The following is a 13,992-nucleotide window of genomic DNA, read 5'->3' as shown; positions in this document are numbered from 1 at the left end:
TATCTAATATGCCAAGAATGTGTGGCGCGATATATGCGCGCGACGCACCACTCGTCCCAAAAGAACGAGAGGGTATGCGTCACTTTGCGCAAGTTTTTAGTGCATCCCAACTTCCCAAGTAAAAGTGGCTCAGATTGTCCGACGTCGGGTTCTGGGAAAAATGATGCACAAAGACACATTCGGCACGCAGCTTAGTATTAGATTGATGTTAATGGGAGATTTGTACGCTTGCCGCATTGTCCTTCGTGACATGCTATCCGCCTCAACCAACCCCCCGTGATTACCGTCAACCAATGCCCTAGACCTAGACCCAGACAAATCATCTGCGTGGTCCGTGGCGTGCTGCAAGAGGACCCCTGCCACTTGCCCCCCATTCCCACCAAACAGACACCACCAACCAAACCTAGCCGCAGCAGACTGTGGCCTCCTGCGCGGCACTCGTTTGCAGGTTCCTGCGAGCAGCGTCAGTCACTGGGCATCCACAGTCTTAGAACAAGCAGAAACACTCACCCGCCGAGGGTCTCCCAGTGGAAGATGAAGCTGCCAATGTATGCGCCGATGAAGATGCAGATGATGATGTAGCCGTTATAGTACATGGCGAGCCTGGGCCACAGTCAGTCAACCAGCGAACCAGTAAAGTAGCAGCTGCTTTCCAAACAACCCAATTAACAATGGCCCTCGGTGACCGACGGAAAACCACGTACAGCATGATAAAGTAGGCAACTGCAAACTGAGCCATGTGCAAAAACGCACGAACAGCCTGCTGGAGCACGCTAGGGCGGAAGCCCGCGGTAGTAGTCACCGCCGGGGCGTCGGCGGCATACAGCGTGTCTGCGCGGCCGCCCTTGTCGGAGCCGTGGGCGCTGCTGCTTCTTCCCGTCGATAGAGTCTCATGCTGTTGTCGGGAAGCGGCGTGCTGGCGGAGCAGGTAGCGGTCGTACTCCTTAACGGCGCGGCGCAGCGACTCAAGCAGCACGACGAGCAAGATGACGCCGATGCAGGACCCGGCGAAGGCGCCGCGCGACGTCACGCGCCACGTCGACGAGATGAAGCACGAGTCGACCGTGTACCAGTTCCAGAGCATCTAGTTACTCAAAGACGTTCTGTTAGCCTCCTTTCAAGAAATACTGGTGAAATCGGTGGCCGGTGCTGTCACGAACAGAGATCTTGCACGAGCCGCCGCCCATGGACATGTCGTCCATGCTCATGGTCGCGGTGGCGGTAGCCGCCGAGACTGCCGATGTTGCGGTGCCGGCCGGCATGGTCATGTCGCCCATATCCATCTTGGTAGGGGTGACGTGTGTATCGAGCCGAAGTGGCTGGTTGTGATGATAGCCCTCGGCGGTGAGTTCGTCGCTGGCGTTGGCACTGAGACTCGACAGAGGCTGCAAGCTGTAATGGATCAAGAATAGACAGCAGCTGAGGGCCAGGAGAGCAAGAGTCGGAAAATGCAGACGAGATCGGATGGAAACGCCGGGGGGAGCCGAGTCGTTAAATATCCAAGGAAATAACAGGTGGGTTGTTTTTAGTTCTGTTTCTTGCATACTTCTTCAGAAAAGTCGAAGTGAAGTGAGTGCAGGGGTCTAATCAGATGGTCGGAAGTGCCAAGTGCCAAGAGCCAAGTGGTGTGCTTGGTTGGTCGACGTGATGCAGTTGAGCGCATTTGAGTCCTTTCACACCCCATCATTAGTTCATCATGGGACTCTGGAGTCTGATGGGAAAGCAGAGCACATTAAGTGTGGAATGGGTGGTCCTTTTTTTTGTCGTGTTTATTTCTCGGTTGGGAAGGTTGCGAAGAGATATTGGAAGCAGCAGCAAAGCTTCAAAACATGAAACGGGTTCGACGAATGTTGGCTGGGCATGAAGCTGTTGGTTTGCAGTCGTGCAGTACATTTGCAGTCGTGCGGTGCATTTGCAGTCGTGCAGTACAAGTACGACCGCGTGGGGTTGTTCGCGGGATCGCGCATCTGAATGTCGTTGGGTTCGCTTGAAATAGACACAACTGGAGAGCACCGCCACCAAATCGAAGCTCAACTCGTCTCCAACTCGTCTCCAACTCGTCTGTGCCCCTCCCCTGATTGTGGCTTGTCAACCGGTCTTCGGCGCTGCCCCCCAAGAGAAGCTGCCTTACCTTAAGTAGACTTAAATCTCGATCCTTTCGCTCTTCAGCTCTTCTCTTCTTCTGTCTTGGCTCTCTGGACATGCACCGGCCTCGGAATCACGTGGAACATCCTGTCCAATGTCCTTGGTATTCTATTTCGGCTTGTCTGTCAGCTGTCAGCGCCATGTGTTGCGAACTCATAACCCTAACCCCTTTACACTGCTTAAATCACGTGACCGAATAAAGTGGCTCGATTCCTCGGCAAAGGCGGAGGCGTCTCTCCACCGCTCCCTCTCCTCTCCACTGAAAAGGCAAAGTATGTGTCAAGCCCTGCACCAAACGAGCAACTCCTTGTGGTGTAGTTGGATATCACGTTCGGCTGTAAATGTCTAGTTTGTTTACCGAAAGGTCACCGGCTCGATTCCGGTCGAGGAGAGACTTTCATCTTTTTGGGGCCGCGGGATTCGTTTTTTGTCAGTGTGCGGGTTTAACGGAGCACTGTCCGACCTTTCCATTTGCACCCCTGCCGCCTCGGACGGTTTTGGCAGCCACGGACGGTTTTGGCAGCCGAAACTTGGTAACAGCTGACAAGTTGGCAATTGGGACCCCAACCTGCCAGCCACAGGCTGCCAGCCCAAGTGGTCCAGGTCGATCATCGGCGGAATTCCACGCCAACGCCGGACTCGACTCGCTGCAAATGCCCCCAACGGCGGTGCCGCGCCGCACGCAGAACCAGGGCCCAGCAGTCCCTTCTAATTCCAGGCCCTATCAGAGCAATTAGCGCCGCCCAGCGTCGGTTTCAGCCAATGCCTGCAGGCTCTGCGCTACGACTCTGCACTGTCAGTCTGCCGCGCACCCGCTTTCGAGCCTCGTCGCCATTCGTCCGATTGTCGCGTCCAAGACTCTTAGCGTCGGCTCGCAATGGCACAGCACCCGTGGTTGGACCGGTCGCGATTGTGCGCCCTCGTCTGACGGTCTGACGGTCTTTTGCTGGCAACTTATACGTGTATTGAAGCGGCTCTCGTGGCTGTTTTTTGCTGCCCAGCCCTACCCTACGCCTGCACTCCGGAGAGCAGCCCGAGCTCGCATCGGCCCCCGATTTAGCTCGGCTGCCGCGGCACTACGCCGAGTTAGGTATCGAGCACCATCCGTGGGATTTCACTGCCACCAACTGCCCGCCGCGTTGGATTATAGCGCCGCAGGAAACGACGTGTGGTTCTGTGATAGGGACCCTGCTGAGCTGCAAGAGGTTGCCGCACCCGGTCGGGGTCAGATGTGTGTTCGGGGCGTGGAGTGGACGACCGGGGAGGCGAGTGGAGGCGAGGTCGAGGTCGAGCACGCCGATCGAGTGTCAAGTCTGACTCCCTCCTCAAATACATGCCGCCGCCCTCCCTGTCCCCGGCAAACCGACCTGAGAATTTTAACTCTTTCTTCCTTCCATTCCTTCAATCGCCGTCACATAATTCTTCTTCCTCTCGGGGCGCTGGATCAACCGTGACGTCAACAATCAACTCCTCGACCATGCCTGCCAGAACTACCACCGCCACGCCCACCGCCGCTGTGGAGCCGCAGCACCGGCCGTGGCGTCTCGTCAAGCTGTCCCTCCGGTTCGTGTCGATTCTCGCGTGTGTCGGCCTGCTGGCCACCTCAATCGCCCAAGCGTCCAACAAACAGGTCACGGCGCGCACCAATGACTGGGTCATCGCCTTGTCCATGGTATGTCTGCTCCGACGCCCTCCTAAACCTCGGTCGTGGTTCGTCGGCTGACTTACATGACTATGCCAGGCATTCGCGGCTCTGATCTGGAACACGATTGAGCTTCGCGTTGCGTACGTCCGCCCGGAGCTCCTCATCCAGCCGGAAAAGTGCCTCTTCTTCGACCTGTTCTCCGGCGCCCTCAGCGCTGTCGGCATGGGGCTGCTGGCGCGGAATGCCGCGTCGCGCACGGTTTTCCCCTCCAGCCCTCAGTCGCTGAAGCTGGAAGCCTCCGAAGGCATTGCCTTTGTGGTGTTCTTGGCTCTTCTCGCGTTCGTGCTCCCCTTTCTTGGTGTGTCTCGGTAGTGGCCAGTGCTGACGTCTTCCAGTGTTCCCCACTTGGCTCTCGCTCTCCTCTACATCCCCGAGCTCATCCCGCGGAGCCCCTCGCCCGCCACCGGAAGCAGACAGGACGTGACGATGCTCGAGGCCAGGATAAAGGACCTCGAGGCCCAGCTCCGCACAGAATACCCAGACGAGAAGCAGGAGGCCCAGGTTGAGGTGACGCACGTTGACAATGCGGGCCCCCCGCGGTACTCCGAGATCGTCAAGCCGGCTCGTTCTGCGACTGCTCGCCCTGCGACTGCTCGTCCCAAGGCTTAGCCGAGCAGCCAGACGGTGCCACGGGCCAGGCCTCGGAGAAAACGAAAATGTAACTGTACGATCAGCGATCGGCCGCAACAAAGTTATCGACGGAGTAAAAGGAGTTGGCAAATTGTTTTGTGTGTCAATTATTTTGATGTTGTTTTGTATCGCAGGAGGACCGCTTTTCACAGAGATCGTATCATACTAATGCACATACCCATGGAATTGTTGTTACTTCACCCGTGCACCTGGCATCAACAGGAGCTTGGATCAAGCCTATGTGCGCTTTGTTTACGATCCTGTCCTGCTTTGTAAGGAAGCCCGAGTGCAATGACGCAGCGCTGGCACCAAATCAAATATCGTCAAAAAAAATATAAACGATCAAATATAGCCCTATTTTCAATCAAATATTCGGAGTTTGAGGTCGAATTCAACCAAATATAGATCCAAGAATGTTTAGGCAGTGGTCAAATATTTCCCATTAACCAGGCGCCGGGATTCCTTCCTTCGTATCGCGCGTGGCTAGCTGAGCGAAGAAGAGGCTTACTAATTCGGCGCCCTCGTCTTTGATAGAAGCCTTGAAGGTTTATACCTTTGTGGCGATAATTCTACGAGGTGGAATTCGGTCGTCGTAATGATCGAGCGGGCGATTCGGTTACGGGCCCAGGTGGATTTTTGGTGCTACCAAAATCAGGGTGATAAACCTGATAGGCGTGTGCCCGCCGCCGACCTGCTTTAACAAGCGACTAGCACCTACTTTCTATTGTTTTAGCGATTTTTGAATCGTTCAAAAAGATTACTAAATGGTTCGAGGGCCAGGCAGTTACTTTCCCTGAAGTCCTCGCTACGTATGAATAACTGATTGATCTACTCGAGGATCGCCTTATTACCTTGCACCCGAACCCTGAAGCGGCGACCGATTTTATCCGCGGACCTGTCCATACCTAGCCAGAGATCACAGTAACAAGCTAATAACCTGAATAAATCGCCCCGGCCGACGACGATAACGACGATAACGACGATAACGACAATAGCGACGATAACGACGATAACGACAATAACGACGATAACGGCGATATGCCATTTTCCAACCATACCTTACAACGGCGGCAGCGTACCCGGCGAATACCTGCCTAGTTCGCCGGCTCGATTATCGACTTACCTTGGCGCTTACTGAGGGCCAGGCCAGGAAGGTATATAGGGTATGCCGTAATCTATACCAGGGTGTGTATACCCCGGTCGTTATCTTAGCGCCGGCATAACCGGAAGAGGCACCCCTTAAAGGCCCGGGGACTCTTCTTATGGCTTACGACTACTACGACGCGCCTGAAGACCCTAATAATAAGGATGCACTGGCTGAATACCTGCAGACGGTGTCAGGCCGGTAAGTGATATACGATCTTGGTGGTTTAGTCGTCTGGATCGTTGGCCCCGGTTGTCCAAGATGGCTTTGGAATTAATGACGATTCCGTCGATATTAATTGACCCGGAGAAGGCATTTAGCGAAGGAAAACTCATTATTGGTATACAGAGACATAGTATAGTTGACGATATCTTTAACAATATCATGTGTTTGAAGAATTAGGTACGAAAATGAGCTTTCCCGGGCTTCAGGGTTTTTTTTCCCCCATCTCAGGGGACCATTTTGAGGACTTTTTACCTATTTTTGGCGGAGCAAAAGATGCCGTTAAACATCACCGAATAAGACCCACTCAATCAAATCGAGCTTGAAGCCAGTCAAATATCCGGTTTTTGAGGTCAAATGCAAACAAATATAGCCTCGTGTTTGAGCTGTTTGAGATGTTGCCAGCGCTGTAATGAAGTTGTCCAATTTGGTGATCGGAGTTAACAACTTGCCCATGTAACCAGACTTGATGGCGTGCGATGGCGACATTGGGTTGTGGTCGAATGACCATCTCGGGTAGGCAGTGTGCGGGCGTCCCCCACAATGCAGTTCCCCGCCATGCAGCTATTGCCGAGTGTAAACGATGGCGTTGGCGTCGGCGACGGGTCGTGGTGTGCTCGGATGTCGAAACGCACACCCGACTCAGACTCCGGTTCTCCGGCAGCGTCTTTAATTACGTACATGGATCAATATCCAGACATCTCGGCAGACTCACTAGTTCTTACCAGCCTGGGAACTTGGACTATAAGTACCGCCCCTGAGTCAACTAGACTAAACACCGAACATTCGATTGTGACATCGCAAAACAGATCATCACACAGTCGTCCAACATGGCATCAGCGGCAGTCCAAGCTCCCCAGGTGCCTTCCGGACCACCAGGCCAGCCCGATATCGGCTATGCCCCGAACTACGGCAAGTTCCTGGCCCGGGGCGAGCGCCGCCACAAGACTGAGAATCTCGCCAAGACCCTTCCGCCCGGATTCCCCCAGGAACTGAAGTCGGACCTGGTCTGGGACGGCAACGAGCTTGCCAAGACCTACGACTGGAACTACAGGCTCTCCGAGGAAGACGTGGAGGAGATCGAGGCTGCTCTGAAGCACTTCAAAGGTCGTGTTGTTGCTTACAACTGTTCCCCGTCTCCGAGACAACCCGTCTCCGATACAAGAACATGAATTATCCATTCCAGAACTCCCAATGCTAACTCCCTGGCAGAACTGCAAAAACCCCTGGGGTACATCAGCCAGGAGACTTTCCCCCTGCCCAAGCTGCACAGCACGCTGCGGGAAATCTCCAAGGAGCTGCACCTCGGGCACGGCTTCAAGGTGGTACGCGGCGTGCCGGTGACCAAGCACACACGCGAGGACAACGTGATCATCTACGCGGGCATCTCGGCGCACATCGCGCCGGTGCGCGCGCGGCAAGACAGCACATTCCAGGGCGCCCCAGCCGACGTGGTGCTCGCGCACATCAAGGACCTGACGGCCAACGTCGACACCAGCAACATCGGCGCGCCGGCCTACACGACCGAGAAGCAGGTCTTCCACACCGACACGGGCGACGTCGTCGCCCTGTTTGCGCTCAGCGAGGCCGCCGACGGCGGCCAGAGCTACCTGTCGAGCAGCTGGCGCGTTTACAACGAGCTCGCAGCCACCCGGCCGGACCTCATCCGCACGCTCGCTGAGCCGTGGGCTTTTGACACGTGAGATTGCCATCTCACAGCGTGGTTCTATATAATCACGGCTGACACGGAAACAGATTCGGAACAGCAACCACGCCCTACACACTCACCCCCCTGCTACACCACCAACCCGCAACACCCACGGCCCCCGAGCGGCTGATCATCCAGTACGCGCGCCGCAGCTTCACGGGCTACTGGTAGGTTTATTCTTGACTAATGAAATATATACAAACGGATACGTCTCTAATGTATCAGGGGCTTGCCGCGGTCGGCCGACATCCCGCCAATCACGGAAGCGCAGGCTGAGGCACTCGACGCGCTGCACTTCGCGGCCGAGAGGGTCGCAGCGTCGCTCGACTTCCACCAGGGCGATATCCAGTACGCGAATAACTTAAGCATCTTCCATGCGCGCGCCGCGTTTACGGATTCCGCGGAGAAGCAGTCAGTTTTTCCCGTCTTTCCTTCCTTTCCTTCCTTTCCTTCCATGCTGATAGAGTCTGTCTCTCTCCTGGTAACGCTTGATGATTTGACGCTGACACGCTGCGCGCAGACGCCACCTAATCCGGCTCTGGCTGCGCGACCCCGAGTACGCGTGGGAGACGCCGGCGGCGCTGCGGGACCGCTGGGACCGCCTGTTCAAGGACGTCAGCCCGGACAAGTCCGTGTTTCCTCTCGAGCCACGCATCAGGACGTCGGCGGGGAAGAATGCGAGGAAGTGAGCTGGACGCGGCTGAAAAGAGTAGGGTGACGACTATGTGCGGCAATGATTAACAGTCGAGGCCCGGATGGGGTGGCACGCACGGTCTGTGTGGTAGTTGTGAGGTTTCCTGTAGACCGTAATTACTGTTTGGCAATGGGATGTGCTTAGTCTCTGACTTTCAGTTTGTTTATTACAAATTCTCAAAGCAGTTCGCCACGTATTCGGCTTGAAAATGCTATTGAAATGCAAATTTGAAATTTCTTCCGAGAACAATAGGGGCCCCCGAATAACGCGTTCAGATTTGCAAAATATGCTAGGGATAGCCGTGCAGTACAGTTTATTTCCCATGTAGCGCAGTTCCCAGGTATCCAGGCAATAGGCATCTGTTTTGTCTGCTGGGGGAGCGGTAGCCCATGACAGAAAACACCAGAGATGAAGGCAATATCATCTAGTTCTTCCACCCCGCCTCAAATCGCGTCATAGATTGTCCCTGTCCCTGCCCCTGCCCCTTTGAGCATCGGCCTGCTGATTCCATGTCATCGGCTACAAGAAAGGAGCTGGAGCCGCAGAGCGTGACAGCAATAGCGTCTGTCGGCGATAAATAGCCTCTGGCGCAATAGTCGTTCGGCGTTTAGAACTACGCAGGTAATTACCAACCCAGGCAATTACCAACCCAGGCTTCAACAACTTATTATGCAACAACATTACTACCATGCAGATCCGGAGGCTTGCGGACCTGTCAAGACGGCGTACCCCCACCCCGTTCCCTTGTCAAAGCTTATGTCGATGACGTGCTGGGTCCAATACATTGCTTCACATTTTCACACTTCCAGTTTCGAACGTTTATACAACACGACATGGGCCGTGTCCTGGCCGCCAGCCAGCCAGCCACAGCCGGCTGCAAGTAGGCAGGCTCGGGGCGGCCGACAATGCGTACTAATCATTGGGTGGGTAGGGTTTCAAAAGAACGGAGAGCCAGCAATCACAGGCCAGCAGCTGCTGCCATGGGAAGCAAGTGGGAACGCCACGCATGACATCTTACTGAAGCAATATGGTGAAGCAGCCAGCACCCATGTCGAGGCATGCCGCAGACGTTGCACCACGGTCAGCGGCCAAGGTGTGATAGGCCGCCGCCAAGGGAGGAGTGCAGCATCCCATGCCAAACCCGGCTAGGGCGGCCTGTCGTCTGCAGGGAAAATGGGCCACCGTCCTCCAAGCTCGTGCGCCATCATCATCTACGGGCCAACGGCGGCTGGTCCCGTCTCTAACAGCACATCGCATCTCCAGTTAGTCGAACCAAGCTAACCCAGACGTCGGACACTGCAGCTGCTCGGAGCCCGCTCGGGACGGGCTGACCAAAGCCCGCCGGGGCGGACAGATTTGGGCCGGGACGGTGGATACCCCACGGGGTCGGCAGGCTTGGCTCCAAACGTGAGGCTATCGGTTACTTTACAGGTATCGAGCATTCTCTCCAATGGCGTTAGCGGCCCGGCGAGGCGCGCACGGCATATATTGGCGATGAGGCGTCAGTCGGGCTTGTGCCTGCCCGGCCTTGTCCAACCGTGCAACACACTACTGTAGGAAGAAGAACAGGCAGGGGAAAGTGAATGGATGATTGAACGAATCGTGGTCGACAAATTGGGAAAATGGGGGTCCGTCGCGGGCAGACACACGCGCGAGCTAGCTGGGCGAAAAGCAGCTCACACATGGGCACATTCGCACCATTCTGGCCTCATAACATGTGCAGCACGGCGCGCGTCTGCGGGCGGGAGGGCAAGCCCGTTTCGCCCACCAGTGTGCGAGTGTGGGTGCGGACGTGTGTATGTGTGTGTGTGTGTGTGTGTGTGTGTGTGTGTGTGTGTGTGTGTGTGTGTGTGGGAGTGTTTATTGTCCGATCCCCCCTGTCGATGGCGTTATGAGTGCCGGCGATGAGCAACCAGCCGAGCCAACCACTGCACCTCGCAATCTGCCCAAACCGGCAGGCGGGTGGCAGAATCCGGGGTTGGGCATGGATGTCGACGATAAAGAGACGACGAAATGGATTAGCCGCTATTGGCCCAGCCGCCTCGCAGTCTGCCGCTTGCGCTGGGACAAGACAGCAATCATCGACGTGATGTCTTGGCTCGCTTTAGATCCGGGTTCGCTGCCAGAAAGGGGACCAACAACAGCACCGCGCAGCGCTGACAACAGCTTCTGAGCCTGTACCGCCGACAATTGCATTACTGCGAAGGGGGGAGCGTGGGGGAGAGAAGACGATGGATCAGACCGGAGAGTGGCGAGAACGTGCGCAGTTCCGAGCATGGGCACGCATGCGCGGGATGGTCGAGTAACCTCTTTATCGCTGCAGACAGTCTGGGACGGATGCACGCACGGCGAGCTCAGAGAGAGGCGGTCCAATGTATCACGGCAGCTGCTGGCCATGCCATGCCATCCCTTGCTGTTGTCACAGATAAATAATCTGCAGCACGCACCGTCCCACCCTGATCCATTCTGCCGCCGATCGCTTGCTTGCTTGCTTCTTCCCGCGCTCCCCGCACCTGTTTTGTTGATTCCACCCCCATTCTCGGGTGATCAGAGAGAGACGGAAGCACGATATCCTCTCATCCGCGGAACCGCCAAGAAGTGATAATAATAAACACCGCAACAAATCCCAGCCATGTCGTCGTTCAACTGGCGGCGGCCATTCCGCAGCCGGGAGGCGGACGACGGCCGCGACGCGGCCGCCGGCACCAACGCGTCGGCATATGACGCCGCCGAGCTGACCGACGGGAGCCTCGTGTACGTGGCCGAGAAGGGCGGCAACGACTCGCTGCCGTCGTACCAAGAGGCCACGGGCGCGCCCGTCGAGACGAGCTCGCCGCTGGGCTACTCCGTCGGCGCCATCACCATCGTCTTCCTGAACATCAGCAAGATGATCGGCACCGGCGTCTACTCCACCCGTGAGCATCTTGCCCAGCCTCCTCCTCCTGCCATGACACCCAACCAGCTGCTCCTCCCCTTTGCCATGGCCGGCTGGTGTTGACCAAGGGACATTGCGACGATACAGCTGCGGGTATCCTCAGCGGCACCGGCTCCGTCGGCCTCTCCATGATTTACTGGGCGCTGGGCTTCCTGACCTCGATTGCGAGCTTATCCGTCTACCTCGAGTTCGCCGCCTACTTCCCCAACCGGTCCGGGTCCGAGGTGGTCTACCTCGAGCAGGCCTACCCGCGCCCGCGCTGGCTGTTTCCCACGTCGTTTGCCTTTCTGTCGGTCGCGCTGTCGTTTAGCAGCGGCAACGCCATTGGTGAGCAGAGTTCTTCCCCGTCGCCAGCTAGCAGGCTGGGATGGACAACCGCTGACTGACTTGCTGGTGTCAGTGCTCGCCCAGTACCTGTTCCGCACGAACGGGTACACGCCCACCGCCTGGGAGCTCAAGGGGGTAGCTGTCGCGGGATACACGGTTGCTGTGCTCGGTGAGTGAAGCCCGGAAAAGAGTTACTCGTGTATTTGCAGTTGACTAACTCGCCCCCGCTTTTCAAAAGTCGTCGCCTTCAACACGCGCGTCTCGTACGGAATTTCGAACGCAATCGGCATCGTCAAGGTACTAACGCTCGTCTTCATCGCCCTGACGGGCCTGATCGTGCTGGGCGGCAACGTCTCGCGCGTGCCGAACCCGCACGCCAACTTTGTCAACCCCTTTGAGGGCGCGGCCACGCCGTACGGCGCCACCAACGCGCTTTACAAGATTGTGTTCTCGTATGCGGGCTTTGAGAATGCCTTCAACGTTGTCAACGAGATCAAAGTGTGTTTCATCTCTATTGCCGTGTGATTGAAGTGGGGACGTGATGAGGCAAGAGGCAAGAGGGAGGAATGGTGATGAAAGAGAGATCATAAACGAGAGCCTACCGGACAAAAGTGAGAGAATCGCGGACATGAGCTGACAAAGCACCGCCCCATCTAGAACCCCGTCAAACAGCTCAAGCGCAACGGCTTCATCTCGCTGACGGTCGTGGCGATTCTGTACATCCTGGCCAACATTGCCTACTTCTCCGCGGTGCCCAAGGCGGACCTCAAGGCGGCCAAGCAGATCGCCGCCAGCCTATTTTTCAGCAACGTGTTCGGGCCCGGCAATGCCGTCAAGGGCCTCAACATTCTAATCGCGCTAAGCTCGTTCGGCAACCTAGTCGCCGTGCTGCTGGGGTCTTCGCGTTTGATTCGCGAGTGTGGACGGTGAGTCTTTTTTTTTTTTTTTGGCGCACATCCCACGAGATTGGATGGAAGAACAACAGGAAAGAGAAAGAGAAAAGAAAAATCTGCGAGCCAATGGCACTGACCATCCAACAGACAGGGCGTGCTTCCCTTCCCGCGATTCTGGGCATCGACGCGGCCCTTCGGCACGCCGCTCGGCCCGTACGCGCTGAAATGGGCTCTGACGATAATCATGATCATCGCGCCGCCGGCCGGCGACGCCTTCAACTTCGTGACGGATTTGCAGGTGTACCCGTCGGCCTTCTTCAACGTAGTGATGGCCGTGGGGATCTACCTGGTGCGGATCCGGCGCAAGCACCTGGGGCTGCCGCGGGCCGAGTTCCGCGCCTGGGACCCCATCATCGTCTTCAACATCCTCGTCAACCTGTACCTCCTCATCATGCCCTGGTACCCGCCGGCCGGGGGCATATATGCTGGCGACGTCAGCTTCTGGTATGCCACATATGTCGTGACGGGAATCGCCATGTAAGTTGCTCCGCAAACCGGGATGACATGAAATTCGTATCATTCAATGCTAACAAAAGCCACCAACCAGTCTCGTCGGATGCGGCGTGTACTATTACCTCTGGATTTCGGCGATTCCCCGGCTGCGCGGATACCGGATCCGCCAGGAGGTGGTCGTGTTCGACCACGGTGCGCAGAGCCACCGGCTGATCAAGGTCCCGGTGGACGAGCTAGCGCACTTTGATGCAACCCACGACGCCGTGGGGCGGCCGCTTGCCGAGTCGGGGTCCGATGCGGGAGCCGGAGATGACTTGAAGGAGGACGGCTCCGCCGAAGTGACCAGGGAGGGGCCGGCCGTGCCGACAGTTGATGCCGAGAAGCAGTGACGGGCCCGACACACGAGTGAGAGATCTGACTTGGGGCGAGAAAGATGCAGCGGGTTGGGGGATGAGCAAAGTCTCCGAGAATCTCTCTCTGCTGGGGACGCGGAATTGTCGGGACCAGAGTCTAGAACTTGGTCTTCTGCCGCGGGTTTCCTACCTGGAAGAAAATAAACGCACGACTGCTCTGCATGGAACCACCTGCCGCTTGATGTCACTCAAGGATTTGCCATTAGCCAGTAGAATCACAGCGCGAGCTGCGAAACGGGGCACACGTGAGCCTCTGCAGTGAATATCCCGGTCGGGGCCTTTCACCTTCTTGGGTTGTTATGTAACGGTGTTCCCCATGATTGGTTTCTGGCCCAACAGTAAATATGCTGCTAGGAGCGGGGAGGCCAGCAGGTGCAGAGTGCAGATGCAGAGGCAGATGCAGAGGGCCGCCGGAGGACAGAACATTGGCCGCTCGTTTTTCTGGACGAACCGAAAATATACCCTCCCTATCCGGCACGCCCCGCTCCAATATCAAGAACGGTGCCAACGGACCAATGCTTGGAGTACGGAGGAGGAGACAGATGTCATATCTTATCAAGTGGGATCTCTCTTGGCCGTCGACCGGCGGCGACCCGAACCAAGCGGCTAGTGGATCGCCGTGGATCACGGGTAAATTGCTTGCATATAAGCGAGGCAAGCGCT

General features: G+C 56.6%; 5 protein-coding genes and 1 non-coding gene across 6 annotated transcripts; 4 read left to right on the top strand and 2 right to left on the bottom strand.

Annotated features, from left to right (window-relative positions):
- Positions 1-127: 127 nt before the first annotated feature.
- Positions 128-1,084, bottom strand: B0T26DRAFT_682938 (Ctr copper transporter; the record flags this gene model as incomplete). The annotated part of the gene is made up of 3 exons (XM_060440770.1): positions 128-452; positions 511-645; positions 705-1,084. 2 exons carry the CDS (start codon positions 1,082-1,084, stop codon positions 615-617), a joined length of 411 nt encoding a protein of 136 aa, XP_060302001.1. The 3' UTR covers positions 128-452; positions 511-614.
- Positions 1,085-2,448: 1,364 nt separating this feature from the next.
- B0T26DRAFT_t34 lies at positions 2,449-2,537 on the top strand. Its single transcript has one exon. It is a non-coding gene; the product is annotated as a tRNA-Tyr (tRNA).
- Positions 2,538-3,214: 677 nt separating this feature from the next.
- B0T26DRAFT_6106 (uncharacterized protein) lies at positions 3,215-4,128 on the bottom strand. Its single transcript, XM_060435893.1, has one exon. The coding sequence runs from the start codon at positions 4,012-4,014 to the stop codon at positions 3,547-3,549; it is 468 nt and encodes a 155-aa protein (XP_060302000.1). The 5' UTR covers positions 4,015-4,128; the 3' UTR covers positions 3,215-3,546.
- Positions 4,129-6,676: 2,548 nt separating this feature from the next.
- B0T26DRAFT_633929 (uncharacterized protein) lies at positions 6,677-8,243 on the top strand (the record flags this gene model as incomplete). The annotated part of the gene is made up of 5 exons (XM_060436583.1): positions 6,677-6,953; positions 7,059-7,545; positions 7,602-7,721; positions 7,780-7,965; positions 8,075-8,243. The coding sequence occupies 5 exons, from the start codon at positions 6,677-6,679 to the stop codon at positions 8,241-8,243; spliced, it is 1,239 nt and encodes a 412-aa protein (XP_060301999.1).
- A 1,625-nt stretch (positions 8,244-9,868) lies between these two features.
- B0T26DRAFT_6061 (uncharacterized protein) lies at positions 9,869-10,544 on the top strand. The gene has a single exon (XM_060435822.1). It carries the CDS (start codon positions 10,047-10,049, stop codon positions 10,419-10,421), a length of 375 nt encoding a protein of 124 aa, XP_060301998.1. The 5' UTR covers positions 9,869-10,046; the 3' UTR covers positions 10,422-10,544.
- Positions 10,545-10,880: 336 nt separating this feature from the next.
- B0T26DRAFT_841571 (amino acid permease-domain-containing protein) lies at positions 10,881-13,439 on the top strand (the record flags this gene model as incomplete). Its single annotated transcript, XM_060447554.1, has 7 exons — positions 10,881-11,163; positions 11,271-11,510; positions 11,584-11,679; positions 11,749-12,008; positions 12,168-12,436; positions 12,551-12,940; positions 13,011-13,439. The coding sequence occupies 7 exons, from the start codon at positions 10,881-10,883 to the stop codon at positions 13,303-13,305; spliced, it is 1,833 nt and encodes a 610-aa protein (XP_060301997.1). The 3' UTR covers positions 13,306-13,439.
- Between the last annotated feature and the right edge of the window lie 553 nt (positions 13,440-13,992).

Source organism: Lasiosphaeria miniovina (genome assembly GCF_030549165.1).
Source record: "Lasiosphaeria miniovina strain SMH2392-1A chromosome Unknown B0T26scaffold_1, whole genome shotgun sequence".
Lineage (NCBI taxonomy): Eukaryota > Fungi > Ascomycota > Sordariomycetes > Sordariales > Lasiosphaeriaceae > Lasiosphaeria > Lasiosphaeria miniovina.
This window is presented reverse-complemented; position numbering and strand designations above follow the sequence as displayed.

Coding starts and splice junctions, on each gene's coding strand:
- B0T26DRAFT_6106 (XM_060435893.1), bottom strand. CDS start 4,014: ATGCCGACAGCGCTGAGGGCGCCGGAGAACAGGTCGAAGAAGAGGCAC.
- B0T26DRAFT_6061 (XM_060435822.1), top strand. CDS start 10,047: ATGTGTGTGTGTGTGTGTGTGTGTGTGTGTGTGTGTGTGTGTGTGTGT.